The 22017-nt window shown below is 52.6% G+C and overlaps 1 protein-coding gene across 1 annotated transcript; it reads left to right on the forward strand.

Moving 5' to 3' along the window:
• Nucleotides 1-1133: 1133 nt before the first annotated feature.
• On the forward strand, nucleotides 1134-7739 carry LOC116574509 (ral guanine nucleotide dissociation stimulator-like). Its single transcript, XM_032315281.1, has 8 exons — nucleotides 1134-1602; nucleotides 2053-2103; nucleotides 2519-2576; nucleotides 2975-3082; nucleotides 4693-4886; nucleotides 5473-5532; nucleotides 6450-6643; nucleotides 6879-7739. Exons 1-8 carry the CDS (start codon nucleotides 1559-1561, stop codon nucleotides 7727-7729), a joined length of 1560 nt encoding a protein of 519 aa, XP_032171172.1. The 5' UTR covers nucleotides 1134-1558; the 3' UTR covers nucleotides 7730-7739.
• The last annotated feature ends 14278 nt before the right edge of the window (nucleotides 7740-22017 follow it).

Raw genomic sequence — 22017 nt, forward strand, 5'->3', positions numbered from 1 at the left:
CTATCCCCACTTCAACTCATCTACTCAAATGCCTGTGAAGTATAAGGAGTCCCTTTTGTCCCACTTCCCTCTGTACACACTCAACCCAACTCAAGATCTTCCCTTTCCTGTGTTCACAATTTTTTCTTCCTTTTCGTCATTTCTTATTTAATATGATTTCTAAGTTCTCTCAGTTGGCTGATCATTGTCCTCTGAACTCCCTCCTATCTATCAATATGACATATGATATGATCTTAGGAAATGATTCCCCTGTCCCCTGTTCCCAGGTCTCATGACTTGCAGCATTGATAATCTGTATCAGTGCCTTGTGACACATGGTAGACTATTTTAGATGTAAACATACACAAGAAACAGTAGAACACCAAGTCATTCCTCTATAGCCACACCTTGGACATCCTGTGCAGTATATAGATCTGGGGAAGAAACAAGCATTAGAAAATCCTCAAAGTTCTATGCTGAACAGCCACGATGAAGTTCAGGCTCCCTGTTCTAGGTGAATTTGCTCTCTAATAAAAATTATTTAAAAGCAGATGAAAAGTAAGAAAAACCTGAAAAAATAAACAAAAGGCTACAAAATAAAAATACAAAGAATGCTACCTAGTGATTTCCCTGAGCTCTGCAGCTTTGCAGCCCTCGCTGATCAGTGAACTTGAGAGGGGTGAGCTGTTCGTGATGGCCTTCTAGGGGAGGGGCTCTTGCCCTGATCCTCAGGTGGACTTCCCCTGGTGCAATGCAGCTGGCCCAAGCAGCAGAGACGGGCTCTGGGTTCCAGCAAGTGCCGCTGTTTTACTCCCTAAAGGCTTGCAGCACCAATGGCTGAGGTGACTGTCACCACACACTGCTCCCTACCCCGGAGCTGAAAATTCACACCCAGCTCTTCAGTGAGCCCGCACAGAAAAAAATATTCCACCGGTCTTATCTCCTCGGACTGTCGAAACTCTGGATTCACCCTGCCAGGGACGAGGCATTTATATCTCAGGCACGTGACTGAGTTCCAATTCCAATTGTTTTGTTTTGTTTTATTTTTAAAGATTTTATTTATTTGAGTGAGAGAGTGCATGAGAGCAGAGAAGGTCAGAGGGAGAAGCAGACTCCCCATGGAGCTGAAGCCCTATGTGGGATTCGATCCCGGAATCCGGGATCATGACCTGAGCTGAAGGCAGTTGCTTAACCAGCAGAGCCACCCAGGAGGCCCAAACTCCAGTTTCTATGGATTCCAGTGACACAGACCAACACCAGACCTGCGAGGTGTCAGAGGTCTCACCAAGCTCCTGCTTCTTCTGGACCCCTCCCAGGAAAGTGATCACCCAACTATGCTGTGATTCGGAGTACAGGGCTTTACAGAGTAGAAAGCCGGGACGTAGCTTCATGGTTTTCAGCCATTTTCCCTAACTGATGTCTGGGAACTCTGAAGCATTCGGGCCCCACCTGGTCTTCTGGGGACCACCGGGATCCTGAGATCATGCTGTCACACCTGGGATATCACCTCACTTCACCCCTTGAACACTTTTAAGCCAGGAATGTCCCAGACAGGGGTAGACACCTAAGTGTTTCAATCATGCACCTGGCTGTCGATAGAAACTTTGCAGTAGGCTCCTTCAGGTAGGTGCCTCCCCTTGGATGTATCCATAGCCCTATCATCCGCATAACTTGTTCCCACCCAAGGGCCAAGGGCCAAGGGCCAAGGGCCAAGGCCAGTCCCTTACTAAGGGATTTCATTGAAAATTCGAAGCCTAAGTTCTTGAGAAGCTACTACCCAGCCCTTTGTAGGTGGGTCTGTCGTCTTCTGGGACTCCAGAATATGAGCACTGATGAACACATGTGTGCACACAGGAGCGAGTGTGCTTGTGCGCACAAACACACACACCCCAGGAGGGACTGTGGGGTGGGATCTGATTAGTAGCAGATTCCAAGAAGTTGATAGGAGGGAGGAAATTGGGTGGGAGGTATTTCCTACCTGTGACAGCACTCCTCTAACATCATAGCTATTATCCAACCTATGCCTGTGGACATCTGATAGAAAGACATGCTGGAATCATCCATCTTTTGCAGAGAAGGGACCATCCCTGTCAGGCACAATGGCTTATCTAAGGTCCAAACCAGGTAAGTATAGAGACTTGTGTCTGAAACCAGGTGTGTTTGCAAGCTGGGGACCTAGCTTCTCCCAGACCTTCCCTGGGGGCCTGTTCAGAGAGGTGTGTTGGGGTCACTGTGTACAGATAAGATGTGGCCTTGCATGCAGAAGGGGGATGAGGAGATGGCAGACCGGAGCACTGTTCATGTAGGGGTCCAACCAGGAGTGGGCCCCGGTAGGGGATCACAGGCAGTGACGTCACTGCCTGGATCACAAAGGCCCACAACTTGTAACCCCTGCAACCAGGACACACCCTCTAGTCCGGTATCAGGGCTATTTGGACAGAAACGTCGGACACAGAAAGATGTTTTCGTCCTGTCTACGTACATCCCGGGGCTCTGGGTACCAGAACCCCCAGGAAAATGGCTTGTTCCCATGTTGTAGAAGTTGGCTGAAACCACCCCCGCGATGCCTCAGGATATTTCGAGGGAGACGCCATAAGGTACTTACTACTGAGGAGACTAGGCGATGCCCACCCCTCTGAACTGTCCTAGGGAAGCCCCATCCCTTCCTCTGGAGTTTGAGGGGAGGAGGGATATGTGGGGGTTCCCGCCCATGGGCTGGAGGAGGGTGAGCACAGTGGATACCCTGGTGATCCCTTCTTGTTCACACCGATGTCATGGTGGGCCGGGTGCACAGGGGATTCCTGAGGTGCCTCTTAGCTGTGCCAGAGCACATCCAAGGCCCTGAAGCTGGGCCACGTTTCTCTCCTTGGGGGAGGGCTCTGCATCCTGGGCTGTGGTGTGTCTGGAATGGAGCGCCCTGGGTCTGAAGACCAGCAAAGGCCTCCAGACAGGGCTCTAAGGTCTCCTGCCTGGCTGCCGGGCACTGTCTTTACAGAACGCTCCAGAGGACGTGGTGCAGGAGCTGAATGTCGACATCCCCTGCTCTCCTTCCCCGAAGGACCAGAAGCCGCACACGGCCAACAGAGTCTGGCGCTGGCTCAGGGTGAGTGCAGGTGCTGGGGAGACCCGACCCCTGGGACGCCGATGCAGCACCAAGGGCCCCACTTCCTAGAAGCCAGCCTGGCCTCCTAGAGTCCTGTACTCCCATGAATCTGCATCCCATCTCTTCCCCAAACTGGCCCTCATGGTCCGGCCCACGCCTTGGACAGAAGCACAGCCATTGTCCACATACTTATAGGAGTATCATTAAAGAGACTTTAGACCAGGTCTCATCCCGTTGATCTAGACTCCTTTTGCCCTGGCCTAGGCATTTTCCTAACTCGTGCTCCCAGGTGTCTCCATTGGCCCAACAGTCCTTCCTCAGGTTATACAAATCTTGCAAATGATCATTTGCAAGAGTGAGTTGGGAGATTCTGATCCAAAGGGACATGGGGCCCATGGTACTCTGTCTCTGTCTCTTGCTCTGTGCTTTTGTTTTGATGGAACACATCTCTGGGGCCCCTAGGGTGAGGAACAGGGGCCTCACTGCCCTGCACGGCAGTCCAGAAGGCCAGTCATTTATCACCGGCATCTAGCCCTTTACAGGGGCAGGACTGGATATAATCCCCTTCTGTGGCTAATGAACAGTGCTGCATCCTACAGCCTCCGTGCCCTCCTATCCTAAGCCCTCTCACCTAAGACGTCTGTGTTCTCATCTCAAGAATGAGATATGTTGGGTGCCGGGGTGGCTCAGGGGATTCAGCCTCTGCCTGCAGCTCAGGTCATGGTCTCACGATCCTGGGATCGAGGCCCACGTTGGGGGGGGGGTCTCCGCTCAGCGGGGAGCCTGCTTCCCCCTCTCTGTCTGGCTGCCTCTCTGCCTACTTGTGACCTCTCTCTCTCTTTCAAAAAAATAAATAAAAAATCTTTCAAAAAAATAAAAACAATGGGGCTATGTCATCAGAAATCACAGGATCCATGCCACTCATGCAGGGACGTGCTACCAATACTCCGCTCACAAAAGGACCTGAGATACTATCAAGTTCAGACATCATTTTTTTCAATTCTTTGTATGGGTACCAAGAACATTTTCTCTTTTCCTTTAAGGTTTCTTTCTTTCTTTTTTTTTTTTAATTTTATTTCTTTATTTGACAGACAGAGATCACAAGTAGGCAGAGAGGCAGGCTGAGAAAGAGAGGGGAAGTAGGCTCCCCACCGAGTAGAGAGCCCAATGTGGGGCTCGATCCCAGGACCCTGAGATCATGACCTAAGCCAAAGGCAGAGGCTTTAACCCACTGAGCCACCCAGATATCCCTTCCTTTAAGGGTTCTTAATTGATTGATTGATTGATTGATGGATGGATTGAGAGGGAGGCAGGGGGAGAGTGGGGAGAAGCAGAGGGAGAGACAGAATCCTCAAGCAGACACTGCCCTATGGACACAGCCCTACGAGGAACGCAGCCTCGGGACACGGAGAGCATGACCTGAAGCAAAACCAAGAGTCTTAGGCTCAACCCAATGAGACACTGAGTCACCCGATTCTTTTTCGGACTCTGGGCTCTCTTGTCCCACCTCTTGCTTAAGTCCCTGAGATCTGGGGGCTCATTCTGCCCTCCAAGCCCCAACCCTCCTGGTGGCCACAGCACTGACTCATGTCTCCTCTGATTCACCTCAGGGGGAAAATGGCTCAACGAGGAAGAGGAATAAGACCTCGATAGTATGGAACACTCGTGCCACTTCATTGGAGGCCGCAATAGATTACCTGGTGACTGCCGTCATAAAACAAGATCTAAACTATGTTCACTCGTTTCTGCAAATATACCGCACCTTTACTACCACCCAGGAGGTGCTGGGCCTCCTCTTTGCAAGGTGAGCACCCTCCCCTGCCCCTAACTGCTCCGTGGGATTTGGCCAATGCCTGGTTGTGAGACTTGGCAGGACCCCAAGCTTCCCCAAGCTTCCCTTGCTCCTAACTGGGGCAGAGGTATTATAGGGACTCAGTGGGGTCTTGTAGGGAAAGGACACCTGGGAGCCTGCGCCAGTGGAAAAGTCTGCTGTTGGGCCTGTGGGCATGCTCTTTGAACATTCCCGTGCCCCTCATGATGAAACCTCTGCCTCATTCCTGACTCTCACTGTGATCTTGAGCTGGGCTCCTTTGCCATTGAAAGGGAGATCTGAGATTCCTTCTGGGGTCTGTGTGTGGGTGAATCCAGAGCAGGCATCCCTGAGGGTGAGCAGGGGCCAGGGCAACTCAGATGTCGGTGATGGGCTGGTTGGGGCCCTTTCATTCAGCAAGCATTCAGGAAGCCCCAGTAGGTGGAGGCGATTATCTCGGAGCAGAATGGGATCCCTGCACAGAACAGACAGCACCCCAGGGCTGCAGGCTAGTCAAGGGTCAGATGGTGAGAGCCAACATCCGCAGACATCTCATGTGATGCCCCCTGGCCTCCTCTAGATTCGGATGTGTTTGCTCCACGTATGACGAGGTCGGCGGACCCCAGGAACAGTGCAACATGTGAGTAAGCTTTGGCTGCTCCAGGAGGGCCTTCCCTCTCCAGCAGGGCAGTGAGGGTCCTGTGAGTTCAAGGGGCTTCTGGACCTTCACGCACACCTCTGTGATTCCTGCTTTAGGGTAAATGTCTGAGAGCGTCTACTGGAAACTGGGAAGGTGCCCTGGGGACATGGGGTAGGTGTGTAGAGGGGGTTGGAGGACAGCTTCAACCCCTGAGTGGGTCATGCTCCATCCCTGCCCCCTGCCAGCCCTCTCTCTGCCCCAATTCTGGGACCCAGAACGCGGGATTTAGGAACCATCGCACAGCAGTCTGTTGGTACCTGCACTCGGTGCTCAGAGGGGGCTCAGGGAGAGTGGTGACCCAGTAGAGCCCAGGGAGCAGCAGACATCCCACACCCTGTGGGAGGTGAGTGTCAGTGGAAACAGACCCACTCTCATGGCACCTACTGAACGGGCAGAGGAGGTAACGGTGGAGGTATGGGGAGGGTCCTGGGAAGGCCTGGCTAGAGACAGAGTCCCTTTGTTCCCTCCTTGGTTGGATCTTCACGGAGCAGAGGCGAGTGCAGTGAGGGTAATTAAGAGCCCCGACACCACCCCTCCCCGGGCACATGCAGGTGAATTCAAGTGGCTCGTGGGCAAGGAGACAGACTGAGGAGTGTGTCCAGCTCCCCTAAGAAGTCCAGAAAGGCTCCCCCCCATTGATCAAGGACTCCCACTCCCAGAGGCTTTTGGCCAGCCCACCGTCTGGGAGCAGGCCTGTCTCAGGCAGGACTGCCAGGTCGCAGGTGGACAAGGAGTCCGACTGGTCTCGGACAGGAGCTGGAAGCCCAGGGGCCCAGGTTCCCACAGGGGTTCCCTGGGATATTGGTTTGGATGCATACCCTGTCCTCTGACTTCTCTGCCTCCATGTCTGTCCCCAGGGCCGTCTATGCCATCCTGGATATGTGGGTGGAAAGGTATCCAGGGGATTTTGTGCAGCCTCCGGAGTTTCCCAACTTGCATGCTGTACTGGCCTACCTGCAGGTCAATGTGCCTGGCTCGGACCTGCAGCGCCGTGCCCAGCTTCTGCTGCCAGAAAGGCAGCGCGCTGAGACCACAGAGCCAGAGGCTGGGGGTGAGGTTGACTGGTGTGGGCCTGAGGCGGAGGCAGGGTGGGCCACCCTGAGGAAGCCTCCGTAGATTGTAGTTGGGCCGAGAGGAGTGAGTCGTCTCAGATCCCTGTCCCCATGGGCTTCCGTCGGGGACACCATCCGGGGGCTGGGTCTTGAACGCAGGCCACGCTGAGTGGTGGGGAAAGGGAAAGGCGAGAGGGAAGTCAACCAAGCTGATGATGCTTTCTCTTCTTGGAGCTACAGCACCGGCCCCAGAGCCAGATCAGGATGTGCCTGGGGAAGTTGTTCCAGCAGTCACTCTGGCACCCGCTGCACGTCTGGGGCCTGAGCTGGCCCCCGCCATCCCTGCTGCGGCAGGTCACTATGGGTTAGGAAGACCAGTGACCCCCCCTGACCCGTTGGGGCCAGGGCAGATGGTCGTCAGGGCCCTCGTTCACTTCTCTGCCACGGAAGAGCCACCTGGCCTTTTGACTTTCCTGGATGACCCGCAGGGTCCTGCCCACGAGCTGCCGCCGCCTGCCTCCGTGGAGCAAGCGGGCTCGGTCCCTGAGCTGCCGCCGCCTGCCTCCGTGGAGCACGCGGGCTCGGTCCCTGAGCTGCCGCCGCCTGCCTCCGTGGAGCAAACGGGCTCGGTCCCTGAGCTGCCGCCGCCTGCCTCCGTGGAGCAAGCGGGCTCGGTCCCTGAGCTGCCGCCGCCTGCCTCCGTGGAGCAAGCGGGCTCGGTCCCTGAGCTGCCGCCGCCTGCCTCCGTGGAGCACGCGGGCTCGGTCCCTGAGCTGCCGCCGCCTGCCTCCGTGGAGCAAGCGGGCTCGGTCCCTGAGCTGCCGCCGCCTGCCTCCGTGGAGCAAGCGGGCTCGGTCCCTGAGCTGCCGCCGCCTGCCTCCGTGGAGCAAGCGGGCTGGGTCCCTGAGCTGCCGCCGCCTGCCTCCGTGGAGCAAGCGGGCTCCGCTCCCGAGGAGCACCTAGTGCTTGCTACAACCAGAAAGCATGTCTTTCCCATGCCCCTCGTTGCTTTTTTTGTATTTCTTCTCTTTTGTGTATATGTATATAATTACATACTAGATTTAATTAAAGATAGTAGAACTTGAGTTTACATAAAATTTTACTCGCATCCTTTGCAGTGGGATATGGAGGTCTCAGTAGGTCCATTCAGGGTGTTGCACAACCATGTCGTTCTACGACGTTTCCGTCACAGAGACACCCGCGCTCCTCATCGCTCAGTGCTCTGTCCCTCGCCCAGTCCCTGCAACCGCTGCTCTGCTCTCTGTCTCGGGCACTTCATCTCCACTTGGATTTTCCTCTGCCTGGAATCCTACAATACGGCCTTCTGTGTGTGTCTGCAGAACATTAGCGTGATTCCCCTCTTTGCAAACTTTGTTATACAAGTAACATTTTATTACATAGGAATGTTCCTGAAAGAACAAAGATCACGGGAAGCCCCCAAATGAACTATTTTCATTCTGAGCTAGGTTTCCCATTTAGAAGCATGCCTTGAAAAGCAGAAACCATGAGAGAAATGTCTGGGTCCATGAGACACCTTTACATGCTTTCATTTTTCTGGATAGTCTACGTTTCAACTATTCTAATGGGCATATTATCAAATATTAAATTACATCTTCAATATTCTCATTGCTTGCTAACAAGTTAGGTCGTAAAAGAGTTCTTTAGGCTTTATCCAGACTATGTTTATTTAGTAAATAATGATTTAAAGATGAAAAAAGGAAGGCACGTTCCTTCTACCAATGAATAATCCCCTATAATACACGGCATCCTTCTTCTCTGCCTTACCCTCTAAGTGCAGTGTGTGTGTGTGTGTGTGTGTGTGTGTGTGTGTGTGTGTGAGTGTGTGCACATGTGCTCAAATGTAGGTGACAGAGTGGGGCGGGGAAGGTTCCGGGGCTGTCTCTTGTTCTTCCTTATGTCCCCTCAGTGGACAGACACTGTCGCTCTGTCCCCTTGGGCATTCTCAGTGACAGCATTCAGGAAACCCTTCTGTTGAACAACTAATTCATTTCCAGTTATTTGACTCTCAAAATGTAAGCGATAAGCACGTCTGTGCCATAAATGTCTGTTTCTTTAGGAATGATTCCTGTAAACACCAACACTGGAACACGCTTTACCCACATTTTTAGGGGACTGGCTGCTGGCTCCTTTATGCTGTCTTGATTAGGGAGAAGCATTGCTTTGGAAAGGAGGGATCCAGGATTCTATAGATGAGACCTGAAATCATGAGGAGGACAAGCCAGCAGTGATGACGTCGGGGCCCTGGGAGTGACCATAGAGCATTGGGGAGGCTGCCCACAGCGCCCTCATATGTCCTCTCCCAGATGCTCCCCTGCCCCGTGTCCTGGAACACACCTCACCCATGCCCTGTCTGGTGACACGCTCCAGCCACTCCAGCCCCCCGGGCTCAATCACCCAGACTCTCACTGGAGCGACCAGACCCTGCTCCAGGCCAGCAGAGGTGCACAGGCCAGGCCACTCCTCTCGGCTTGCTCCCTGTCCTTCCTGGCTGAACCCCATCCTCTCAGGGACGAACCTCCAAGGACAGTGCCGGTCAGTGGGTGACAGACAAGTGTTCATGCAGATGGAGATTTAGTGGCAACAGCGAGAGCCACATGAACTGTGTGAGCAAGAGAGGCCTTTACAATGCACATCGGCTGCTCATGGAAGCTGCAGGATGGACAGAGCCTCAACCAGGGCCTTTGGCACTGGACAGAGCTCATCCACACCCTCAGGATCTTCTGGCTGTGACCCCCTGACCCTGCCAACTCCAACCTTGGTATCCCTCAAGTTAAGCTTGTGTGAGAGAGGGGTCCGGGCTTCCTGCTGACACCCCTCCTCTCCCACAAAGTCGGGTAAGGGGGAGTCCCCTTGATCTGACGCTCTAATAGAGGTCGTCGTCAGTAACTCCTGTCTTGTCCGCCAGAAGGTGGAGCTAACCAGGCACACAAGATAGATCCTCAGAGAGAGGACATTTGGGGCTCTCCCTGCAGGAAGAGAGAGAAACACCAGCGAGTGGGACTCAGTGAGAAAGGAGAGCTCTGAGCACTAGGGGAGGGGCTGCCGTGGGCTGTGCGCTGCCTTACTGGTCAGGGGCTCAGGCTTCGTGTTGGCTTGCAGGGAGTGCCCAGGCTTCATCCCACCAACAGGTGCATCAAAAACCAAATTGACCTCCATCCAACATTTTCAACTCCAGCCACGAAAAGGCTCTGGGGCCCTGGCAGTCAAGGAGGCCTAAGACGCTATGTACCAATGGTTCCACGGTGGGGGAAAAGTGGGACAGGCGTGATGGAACTGGGGGGCAGCTCATTTCCCTGGTTTGGGGAGAAAGAGTCCCATCACAAGGCACCCCAATATTTGTTCTAAAAACAGGTGGCAGCACAGCGGGCTCCAGCTTGCCAGTCTCCACACGGAGGACTGTCCATGTCCAGGACACTAGCTCTGGGGGACGTCCTGCCCCAGGGCTGGCCTGGGTCTGACGGGTGAGCACCAGTGTAGTGGGATCCCATACTGGCGGGCAGGAAGGCTTTCTGGAAGGACGACTGGGTCAGGGGAGTCTGGATTGGCAGGCTGAAGGGACACAGTAGGGCAGAGGCCCAGAGCCCATGACGGCAACGTGCTCCCAGGGGGCTACTCTGAGCAGGTCAAGCCGAGGATTACTGAGTATCTTTTGAGAGCATGAATCATGACAGTCAATCCCCCTAACAAGGCCATGAGGAAGGGCAAAAATGCTGTCTCTGTTTGACTCCGAAGGAAACCAAGGCTTTAAGAACCGGCCCCTCTCCATGCTCCCCATTGAGTCATAGGCAGGATTTGAATGCAGGGCTTGCCAGGCTTGTGGGCCCGACCTCACAAGAAGGTTGCGTCCAGATGCTTCTGAAGGGACTTCTCAACTCTGAGGTTCCTTCCTACCCAGGGAGAAGCCTCCTCCTGCCCAGACACCGGCTGGCTGGGACTGGGAGAGTCCTCAGTGCCAAGGCACAGAGTCGTCAGACAACAGACCCAGGCCAAGCCCCAGTCAGAGGTGGCACCACTGCCCCTTGAGTTCAGGGAGGTCTCCAGGCCGGGGGTTGGATGTGGAATTTTGTTTCCAGCGAAACAGACTGCCCGACAACAGGGACGTTTTTTCCCAGCTGAGAACATCTCCCTGTTGAGAGAACATTCCTGGAGAGGTGACTGGCTGTAAACACATCCCTCAGTTGGTCTGCGTCACAGGACCTGGGGACCTGAGAAGCATGCCCGGCAAGGCCAAGAGTCAGCACAACATAGCACAGACTCTCTGTGAGTCTAACATCCCTGCCTGGTTAAGCCTGTGGCGGGCCTTGGGTGGGCCATGGGGCTCCTGGCACAGACTAGACCAGAGGTGACTCTAGCAAGAGTTTGACAACCAGCTCTCTGGGGGTGTAGCCCAGGCTCTGGTCCCACCACCTCCCCACCCCACCCCACCCTTCTCCTGGGAAGGGTCTTACCTCCTGCTGCTCCTACTTCTGGTCACCTCCACTGTTCCTACTGGGTTTCTTGGCACTCCCATCACTTGTAATGAATTCCTGCTCCCAATTACAGGTTTGGATGGGGTGATCGATGGCACAGCTGGTTGCGGAATTGTGCACCTAGAGATTTTTACCTGTTTGGGTCGCCTGTGAGGACCAAGAATGAGCTAATTCCCTTGTCACCATCCAACATCTGACATGGCCGGGCAGCAAGGAGAACACTGAACCTGCAGCCTGGCGGGCCAGACCCTGAGTTGCCTTAGCCTGTCCCCCGACGGCTCCAGCCGCTGGAAGGAAGGTCCGATCCATCCCAGCCGCTTGACAGTGAGAACTGTGCTCCAGGCATGATTCTTTTCACGTCATCTCATAGATGGGATTTCCTGCTGTCAAGAAGTACATGTGGGGGGACACCTGGGTGGCTCAGTGGGTTAGGCCGCTGCCTTCAGCTCAGGTCATGATCTCAGGGTCCTGGGATCAAGTCCCACATTGGGCTCTCTACTCAGCAGGGCTCTCTTTCTGCCTGCCTCTCTGTCTACTTGTGATCTCCCTCTATCAAATAAGTAAATAAAATCTTAAAAAAAAAAAAAAAAGAAGAAGTACATGTGGAAAAGGGCTTCGTAGAAACATTCCATATCGTTGACAAAAATGCCCATTCTCCAAAAGTGCGACACAGGGCCTGGGGCCTTCGGGGGCGAGGAGCAGGCACAAGTCTATCCCCCTCAAGTTTCGTGGCTATTCCGCCAGAAGCCGGCTGACCCTCTCCTTAGCCCATGTGTTTGTAAACTCCATGTGGTCACAGCCTCAGGGCCTGCCTTGGTCAAAACCTTGCCCACGGTGGTTTGTGGACACATGGTGGGCAGTGGGGAGCCAGGAGGGACTTTGCAGGAGGGTCCCCACCTGTAAAGCTCAGTGTAAGTAAAACCCCAAGAAGAAGACAAATGGGCAAACAAAACCCCAAGATCACGAGAGAATCCTCAACCCCGGTTTCCTGCCTGCCGCCCCCAGCCTATCCTGTCTCCGTTTCGTGTCCGTGCCTCGTTTCCTTCACTTTGGTCCCTGCACTCTGCTGTTTGGTTTTTGCTTCTCCAGCCTGAAAACGACACTGCTTTGAACCATGCCTTCGTCCTTTCCTGGATCTCCTTCCCACAGCTCTTTTCTGCTGCATTTTGGCCAGGTTTGCAAGGGGTCGTGGCTGAATTTCAAAGGTCTGACCGCGTACTTCCCCCCCAGGGGAACGGGGCAGCCTCTGGTTCCTTCATTTCCATCCTTCTCTCTTCTCTTTTATATCTGATCCCCCCCCACATGAGTCCTGTGGGGCCGCTCACTTTACCCCAGTGCTCCTCTTACACCTCCCCCAGCGGCCCTGCCCCAGATCTCGGGCTCCCCAGAACCCCCCCAACATACCCCCAGGGAAGGCCCACATTAGTTCCACCTGAGCTTTGTTCTCTTTTTATGTTTGTTTGCTTGTTTGTTTATTTGTTTTTATCGTACTACACCTTCTCACCTGGGTGAAAGTTCTCTGGGTAATTTGAGGCCAGGCACCAGGACTTTGCTGTTTCTCAGGCCTCTACGTTCCCTGACCCAGGGACGGTAGAGATCAGGGCTCAGCCTCCGTGGGCGACGACCCCCGAGAGCGGCTCGTGGTTTGGGGCCCCACCTGCAGCCTCGGCCTTCCTGCCCTTCCTGCACCTGCTCCCCCCGGCCCCGCCCATCTTCCTCTGATGGGCTGAAGGCAGGGCTGGTACCACAGACTCATGCCTCGCTGCCCTGTGTGTCCCACTCAGCTTCACGCCTCTTCCCGGTCCATCTTTGTGCCCAGGAAAGCCCTCTGCATTCTAAGATTTCCACGAGCTTCCCCAGCTGAGAGCCCTCCCCTCTGACCCCAGGCTGGCACCCAGGATTCTCCCCACCAAGAACACAGGGAGCGAAGGGGGGCGGTGGGCAGGAGTGGCTGTGCCCTGGGGGATTGGGCGGGCCTACCAGGGCAGAGATCAGAAGGGACACAAACCACGCTTCCGCATCAAGGCAGGTGTCTTCAGACTTTTAAGATTGTGTACCCCTCAATAAAGAATTAGGAGCACTCGCCCCTCAATACCTATACATGAATCTATAAATTACACATATGATTCAACTAATATAGAGATTGATTATAAGAGAAAATGTGAAAATAGAAGAAAAAGATTAAATAAATACCGACATAGTTTTAGTTTATTAAAAGTATTAATTTTTTCTCTCTAATGTATTTATTTTTTAATTTAACTTTTTTTACGTCCTCTCTATGCCCAGCGTGGGGCTCAAACTCACAGCACCCAGATGGAGAGGCACAGGCTCCACCGACAGAGCCAAAGTGTTTATTAATAAGTTTCAGTGAAAGCAATCTGATTGGCTAAACATCATTTTTTGTATAAACCTCATTTTTGTATTTGGTGATACAGTATCTAGAAGTGGTTCTAGAATCTCATTTGTGCTGGTACTTGGTTGTCACGCATCCCTGTGTCACTTCTGCATCCGTCCACCAATTATAGTTTGCTGTTTTGGTTCAGGTACGGGAAATTCCATCTACTCTGACGTCTGTCTATCTTTCATGCTGATTAAAAGCTCTTGCAATTTTACCTGTTGGACAAATGGTTTCAAAACACTGTGCGGGAGATTGCCTTGTAATTAGAAAAGTCTGTTTCAACCTGAAGGGTGCACGCAGGAGAGTACCTACAGGCTGCAACTACAAATCTAACCTTTTTGACAACAACAATGCCATAATGGAAAGACATTTCCAAGCATCTCATTTGCAAAATGCTATCCCATATGTTTTCTCTTGGGGAAAAGTAAACAAAGAAAGAAAGAAAGAAAGAGAATTGTGCTTCCACTTACTGTTAAAGCACCTTTTTCTGCAAATGATGGATTCGTTGGCTTTTTTAAAATAAACACTGGTGTCCTAGGCCTGCCAGATGGGCTGCTTTCCTTGCCGGGTGGTTGACGAGGGCTTTTCTGGGCAAATCAGAGGTCTCAGCGGCCCCTTTGTGTCTACTTGTGTGTTCAGTTCTGATCCTGTCCATCTGTAGTTTCTTTGCAGCGATCTTTTGAAAGCCATCTATCAGTTTTTCTCAGGTTCCATGTACTTAACATTAAATAATAAAATCCTTTAGTCCCCTTCACCAGACACACACACGCACACACACACTGCGATAAGTCACAATGTATTAAGAATGGAGATGTGAGGGTTCCCCCCGACACCCTTCTTTGAGGATCACCTTTTTGTAATGGCTTTTCTCATCTACCACCTGACATGTGACTTTGACATGCAGCGTTCCAGTATTGTAATGATTTATCAAAGTTTAAGGTTTTTATTTATTTTTTAATTTTATTTTATTTATTTATTTGTTTGTTTGTTTTTGGTGCAAAATGGTGGTTTATTAAAGCACGGGGACAGGACCCGTGGGCAGCAAGAACTGCTGCCAAGGTTTTTATTTTTAAGGAGAAAGTGAACAGAGCTCTAGGATTCTCCCCACCATTCAAAGAGAATGACAAGGTGCCCCCCCACCCCGGGACCGTTGGGGGAGCCGCAGCACCAGTTGGCCATGCATGCTTGCTTCGCTGATTCTCCGGCAGCACGGTGGTTAAACTGTCCCCTCTCACCCAGCCAGCGGTGCTGACAACAAAGGCTCAGGGTGGACGTCCCAGATCAGACATCTGACCATGTCGCCCTCTGGAACCACTTCCGGCTTCTCGTGGCTGACTGAATAGAACCTAGATTCCTCAGTCTGTCTTACATCTTACAGGAACTGCCACCCACTGTCCCCACCTGCCTCTGAGGCTTCACCCCACCCGCCTGCCCCGCCCCCGGACTTGTCCTCATTCCTCCCTTTGCTCTTGCCCTTCCCTGAAGCCCTGCACCCTGTACCTCTTCTCTGCCAGAGCAAGTTCAAGTTCTCGCTGCCTCCCACGACCTTTCCTGATGGCCCATGTCCCTCATCCCTGTTTCTGCAACACTTTAACCATCGCTCCATGAAGATGTCCCTGCAGACCTGAAACAGACTCATGTGCCTCCCTCTTCTCTGCGCTCCCCTTACTGAGCTAAACAGCGTGGGCTGGCGGGTGTGTCTGTAAAACAGACTTTAGTTTGGAATGAAAGGGACATCTCTCCTGCACCTGCTCTCCCAGACTTCTGGCGCCTGTTATGGTGGTGATGATGTTTAAGCTGCCTGCGGTGGCTCATGGTGGCTGTTCGGGGTCACTCCCCTTCCCTCTCTCACTGTCCCTCTCCTTTCCAGGGAGGAGGAGGAGGAGGAGGAAGAGGTGTGGGGCTCCATCCTCGTGGGATTTCGACCCACGCGATGACAGCCCTGACCCAAAGCTTGTGACTTCTGAGTAGTCTGGAGGAAGGCAGCAATCGGAGGAACCTGTTAGCTTTTTCTGCCAACTGGAGCAGCCAAGCATCAGAATGGGGGTGGGGGGCGTCGGAGCTTGCCAAATGCTATCCAGGGAGCCAAGGTTCACTGTATCGCCTTCTCACGCCCTCTGGCGGCGGGAGGGAGCGCCCTCTCGCTTGTGCCCGGTGTTTGCAGTCCCCTGCCCCGTGCAGGCTCTCCGGAGGGGCAAACATCCTACAGCGTGGAAGAGATATGCACCATATCCCCATCCATGTGGTGCAGAGAGCTCGCATATCCTGAATAAACTGGAAAAGCAAGGTGTGCAAACATTGTCGACCTTCCCCGCGGGCATTTCTCCAAGAGTAACTAAGACGCGAACCCGGCTTGCTCATTGCGCTGAGTTTAGCATCTATGCTATAGGGCTCTTTGAATGTCACTGTTATTGAGGTTTTCATAATTACGTACCTTCAAAAGATGTTCAATGTAATTCTGATCATACTCCTCTAAAAATGCCTCAGATTAAAAGCTTTTGCTGGCTCTTTAGACCGCGGGCCTGCAATTATAGAAAATGAACTGCATTTTAGCTTTCCATTGAAATTAATAACTACGGTTCCCCGGTTGACTCTGTGAATAGTTAATGGAACAAACAGGATACTTCAGTACCATATGGGTTGGAAAGCCATTTGAGCAAGATTCTGGGTTTCAAATGGGAAAATAATTCATACAATGCAAACCTTTCTTATGCACACAGTGTAGAAGGTGTTTCTCTGAAATAAACACTGAACTATTTAGCGAATGATGAACTCTACCTCGGTGTGCATGTTACTCTGATGAAAACAGAATTCAGGTAAATCAGCTAGCACCCGGTATTGAGTTCTGCCAGAGATCTCCTCGTTTGACAAGGAAGAAACACATTCGGGCGACCTGCTTGCGTGTCCCTTATGGACACTAAGCTGGAAGCGGGGAGGGAAAAAAGTGGGGTCTGGCCTACCGGCCCAGAGCAAACAAACCCTGCAAAGCGAGTATTGTCTTTCCCGTTTCATGGAAGTAGAATTCAGCAAAGTATCTTGCCCAGCGGACCTCCCCCACTGGCCAGGCAGCCCCTCCCTGTTGAAGACACCCGGAGGGAGAAGCAGTCTCCGGGGAGGGTGTCTCCCTCCTTCCCCCATTAGCTGCCACTTCCCACCCCTGCTCTTACCTCCGTGCCCGGTCTTGTATAGCTGGGAAGGGCCTGGAGGGACACTTCAGCTCAGGACATTTAATTTTGACTCCTTCCCCACCAAATTCAAACTGCCTGCTTCTGGGGGTAGGGGAGGAGGGGAATGGGCACAGACCGCATCTTTATAAGGTGTCGGCATTGGGAGAAATTCCAAAATTCGGTTAGTCAAGGCACTGGTGGTTAAAAGAAAACTAAGAAGGAGAAAGATGCAAAGAGTTTAAGTAATGCTAAGAAAGACGCATCAGAGACTTCTCAGCCTCTCCTCCCTCAGGAATTCCACCGTGGAAGGCACAATTGTGTCTGCTGGTGGCTTGACGTATGCATCTGTTCACAATCACTATTTCATTCACCCATGATACACTAGAGAGTGAGTGGCATAAAACATTGCACCTAGAACTCCAGTAGAAGATTCTGGAAAAATTAGTGAGAGATGATTATGGACATCCCACATAATGAGCATTAGGTTCAGGACAAACACTTTAGTAAGAACTACCCCCACCCTGGCTCCCCACCTATCTGAGCTGGGGATGATATGGCCCCCAAGCCCAATCTCCATGACAAATGTGATCTTAAAAAACCAAAGTTTTCTGAGATGTGGAATAAATGTCATTACCCTGTTAAGATGTGACATTAGCTACTTTTCAGGGCTTCAGGGTCCACTGAGAAGAGACTAACATCCCGAGGGGTAACGTTTTTGGGGTAACCCCATGTGACTTATTACGTCAAAACGGCACAAAGCTACGTGGGGGACCTCAGAGGTTAGATGACCGAGTATCGGGACAAGAAAAAGATCCCGATAAGCTGATAGGGAAAGGATAAGCTTTTAAAAGGTAAATGGCCTCATTTCAGTTCCAATAATTAACTGAGTAAAGACAAGGTAGGGGTCAAGTTGGAAATTCTAGACAGCCCCAGATCTCACGTGAATTCACGTGTCACTCGCTGCTTGTGCAGTTTTCAGCTATATGAACCCCGCTGGAGCAGAGTCTACAGAAAGGGAGGGGGTGGCCCCGTGGTCCCTTGTTCTAGGCACATGGCATCTAGGTCTTATGGGATCTGGACCGTGTCCAGCAGGGAGCTCTGAGAGCCTTGTCACCTGAGGTATGATTGAGGAAACCGTAGATGTTTACCCTGGAATAACCCAGGGACAAACCCTCTGTCTTCATAAATTTGCAAGGCTGTGATCTGGATGAGAGCAGACATAGTCTACGTCTCTCTGGAGGGCTGAGCTGGTGTTCGTGTCGGCAATCCCAGGGAGGCGGACTGGGACTCAGGGTGAGGGGAATGCCTCACAATTCCAGGTGTGTAGCCGGATGTCTGGAAAGTTTCATGTGGAGACCAGCTGGATGTAGGGAGCAGTCCTCCACTATGGGCAACCTGGACCAGGTAGCCTTTGAGGACCCTTCCAACACCGAGGTAGTGGCTGGTGTGGCTGGGACTGAGTGGATGTTGTCAGGGACCGAGCCTCATGGTCTATGATCTTTGGGTAGCATTTGGGGCTTGCAGAGGGGTTTCTGGTGGGGAATATTTGAGGAAAGAGTGTTGGAGTGCCATTTGTGCTTAAGGTCATATCCACGAAGGTAAAGGCAAAGGCTTCTCCTCCCAACTCCCATTCTTTCTAGAAGGAGGGTAGCATTGACTGAGAAAAGCATGTATAAGACTGAGTTTGTTGTTGTGCGGCCCTTCTGGCAGTCAGCTCCAAGCGCTGTTACCAGGGACTGTTTTAGGGACAAGAGAATAGCTCGATGCTACAGAGCATTGTGTTGTACTGATGGTCCCTGCAGTGGGGTCCCTCTGCACTTTGTGGGCTGGAGTTGCCTGTATTAGTGGAACTTGGCTAATAGTAAGGGAACCTTGGGCTGGAAGTTCTGCTCCCCAGGGAGGGAGGGCGGGCAGGAGAGGAAGGAGTGGGGAGTTGTGGATCACTGAGGCATCCGAGGAGGAGGTGGAGACCAACCTTGAGTTTAGAGGTGAGTGACTTCCCAGAGCTGGGCAGAGTCAGGACCAGGATCCTGTCTCCTGATCCTGAACTGATATTGTCCCCACGTCCTCACTGCGCCCACCACACAGACTGACAGATAAGAAATGGGGTGCTGAGGCCTAGGGGAAGGGTGATCCCAATTAAGATAATTTAAAAAAGAAAGGAATAAGGGGAAGGGAGCCAAGTGCACTTCCTTCCTTTATGGGGTTTTTATCCTCCAGTCAGAGCCCTTATGTTGGCTGCTGCAGTCCTGGGAGCATTGCTGGGCTTTCATAGGGACAGCCACCATTCTGGTCATTCGCATCCCTGTCCGCTCCCCATAGAGCTGGCTACCCCCCTCCTTTCCCTGCACTGGGCTTGCTTGCATGGGGTAAGCATTGCCGCTGCTGAGGTGGGAACAGGAACAGAAGCGGCAGCTGGGCTGGACACGGGGTAGAGCTGGTAAAAGGGACTCTGGAGCTGGACGTGACCCGTGGCAGCTGTCTCCTACACTCAGCCTCCGTTTCCTTGCCCGGTAAGGGCACCGGCTTGACAGGTCCCTTGTAAGAATCCCATGAGCCAAAGCGCTTCGTGGCCCAAGGCATAAAGGGATTTCCTCCTGGTAGAGGGTCACCGGCTTGGCCTCCTGACAAAGGTCAATAAGCAACCCCCACAAGGGCTCCAGGGATGCCGGGTTGTCCTGGGGAGTCTGCCTTGCTGTCTCCGCACAGCAAGGCTCCCCTCCCTGGCCTGGGGCTCTGAGGAGTCTGCAGCCTGTGCCAGCACGTGTGAACAGAGTCTCTTGTGACAGCATGCAAATTAGCCTCCCCTTCTGAGCCAGCACGTCTTCTGTTACTTAGCTGAAAGGGACACTGGGGAGAACACGACCTTCGAGTGGGCAAAGAACACCCCTCCGTGCGCACAGTGTGCTGAGCCACACCTTGATTTAAAAGCAAACCAAGATGTTACCTCACAACCTTGTTCTGAGAGTCATTCCAGGGGTGTGCCACCAAGAGTAATTGATTTCTGACTCTCACATGGAGCTCGACTTGTCAGTGGGATGCTGACACCCAGACCCTGGCGGGGGGCATGGCTAGGAGCAGCCCTGATGGGGAGTGTCTGCTGCTGCCCAAGGGGAAATACTCCCACTGCAGGCTGTCGGTGGGGTGTCCCCAAATGCAGAGTGGAGGGTTGGGGCAAGTAGGACCTGGCTGTAGCTCAGCACTGCTTGAGATGAATAGCGAGGTTCAGGATGGTTTCTCAAACCATTGAGAACTTGGAGAGAGGTGATCTCCGAGGAACCACGCAGCTCTGACACTCTGTCCTTCTCTGATTTTAAAGCATCCTAAGCATGGTGATTCAGCTCAGTGGTGTGCAGGAAAATGGTCCCAAAGAACTAGAGGGAGTTCTGAGACAACGTGCATCTTGGTGTTGCCAGCGTGCATGAACAGACAGGCAGTCCATGTGCAGGGACCTCCTTACTCATTTTCCTGACAGTGGATGTTTTCCAAAACTTTAAAGAGCAGATCATGGAGGAGGACATGTGGGAAAGGGCTTCTGGGTCCCTGTTTGCATTTTGTTTCTCTGCTCCATGGCCTGACAGAAAAATGCCAAACCTTTTTGCTTTTGCCATTGACCGGAGAGCGTGCCCCTCCCTGAGCGGGGGTGCGTCTCAGGGCAGTGAGCGAGGAAGGTGCCAGCCACCGGCTCAACCCGGGGAGCCCATCAGCCGTCGGTGTCAGTGAACTTATGACTTCAGCCAGACCACACCCCCACCCCTGATCCAACCTCTTAAACATATTTCGAGTTAGAAAGGGCATTAACAATTGAGGATAATGTTTTTCTAACCTTTAAAAAATGTAAACAGTAAACATAACATTGATAAACAAAAGTGCCCAGACCAGAGATGTACGACTTGCTGGATTTCACGCAGACCACACCTGAAGTACCTGCCACAACTGATCTTTCTCTGGTTTTCACAGATGCTTAGCTCCCAAGTTCATGTGCTTTCTAAGCATGTATACCCTTTCCTTCCTGAGCACACAAAGTTCTGAACCAGATGGGTTCTACTCCCTGGAGCTTGCTGTTGTGGACACACCAGGCCTGAGAGGGCTGAGAAGGGAAAGTCTCTCTCTGGGTCGGGTATGACAGAGCATTGCTGGAACCCAAGGTGGCCAAGGGGCCTTCCAGATCGACATAGAGCTTCTTTCTGACTGGAAGACCCCCTGGGACTTGGAGACTTTGTGCTAGAACCAGGAAAAGATGGAGCATGTGTGGCAGAGGACAGCTCCCACCTTCCAGCATCCCAGAGAGGGAGCTAGTGAAGTGGGGCTGGAGAGAAAGCTCATTGCTCCCCAGCTCCACTGTCACCGCAGGGGGATACAGCCCACCCACAGAGGACAGCCTGCAGCACGGCCAAAGCTTGGTAACTGGGAGCTGATGCAAGTCACAGACAGGTCCCCACATCCCACACCATTTCCTCCCGGAAGCCCTCCACCCCCGCCCTCCACACACCGTGATTGCTTTCTCCTCTGTATTCTGGATGGAATGCTAACGATAAATGCAATTAATCCAGCACACACTGATCATCCACTGCTGGGGTCCCCACCGTGAACAAGACTGGTATTTTCTCCCTGGGACTGGCAGGGGCATGAGGAGCCCACGGGTGCATGCTGCCATGGGTTAACAGGGTCCAGTGTTCACAGAACCCTTCTTTGAGGAGACCGTGTAAGACAGTAGGACACAGTGGCATAAAACAAATGGCAGGAGACAGTCCGGAGACAGTGTGGAAAAGCCCAGGGAGGAGAGGGCTTGGGCACATTCCAGGGACAAAGGGATTTCAGGCAGAGTCAGGGAGAACTGAGGGGGTGTGGCTACCCCATCCTGGGGCTGTAGAGGGCTTGACCACAGAAGGGAACCCTTGCCCAAAGCTGGATTGAGCTTTGTTCCAGGGCCAAGTGAAAGCCCTCAGAGGCAGGTAGGCGAAGGGATGGCCCATTTGTCGGGAAGGCCCAGAGCCCCAGCGGGGCGGCACAGACCAAACATTGGAGGTGGAGGTCTGCTGTGGGGCCGGGCAGCATGTGTAATCCACCCACAAACCAATCTGAACCAGTGGTTCAGATCTAGACAAACTAAGATCAGCAGGCCTTGCCCCATTTTTGGCATAAATTCCAGCTGAGAAAGCATGTGGATGCTTCCATTATCTCTTGAAAACCTTAAAGGATTCAATTTTCTTCTCAAAAGATTAGAGTTAAAAAAAAAAAAAAGTTCCTGTAGATTTTGGAAACACACCTGTTCTGCCCCTCACTTAAAAAAAAAAAACAACTTATCTCCCAATTTT

The sequence above is a fragment of the Mustela erminea genome, chromosome 15, assembly GCF_009829155.1.
Source record: "Mustela erminea isolate mMusErm1 chromosome 15, mMusErm1.Pri, whole genome shotgun sequence".
NCBI classification, from domain to species: Eukaryota; Metazoa; Chordata; class Mammalia; order Carnivora; family Mustelidae; genus Mustela; species Mustela erminea.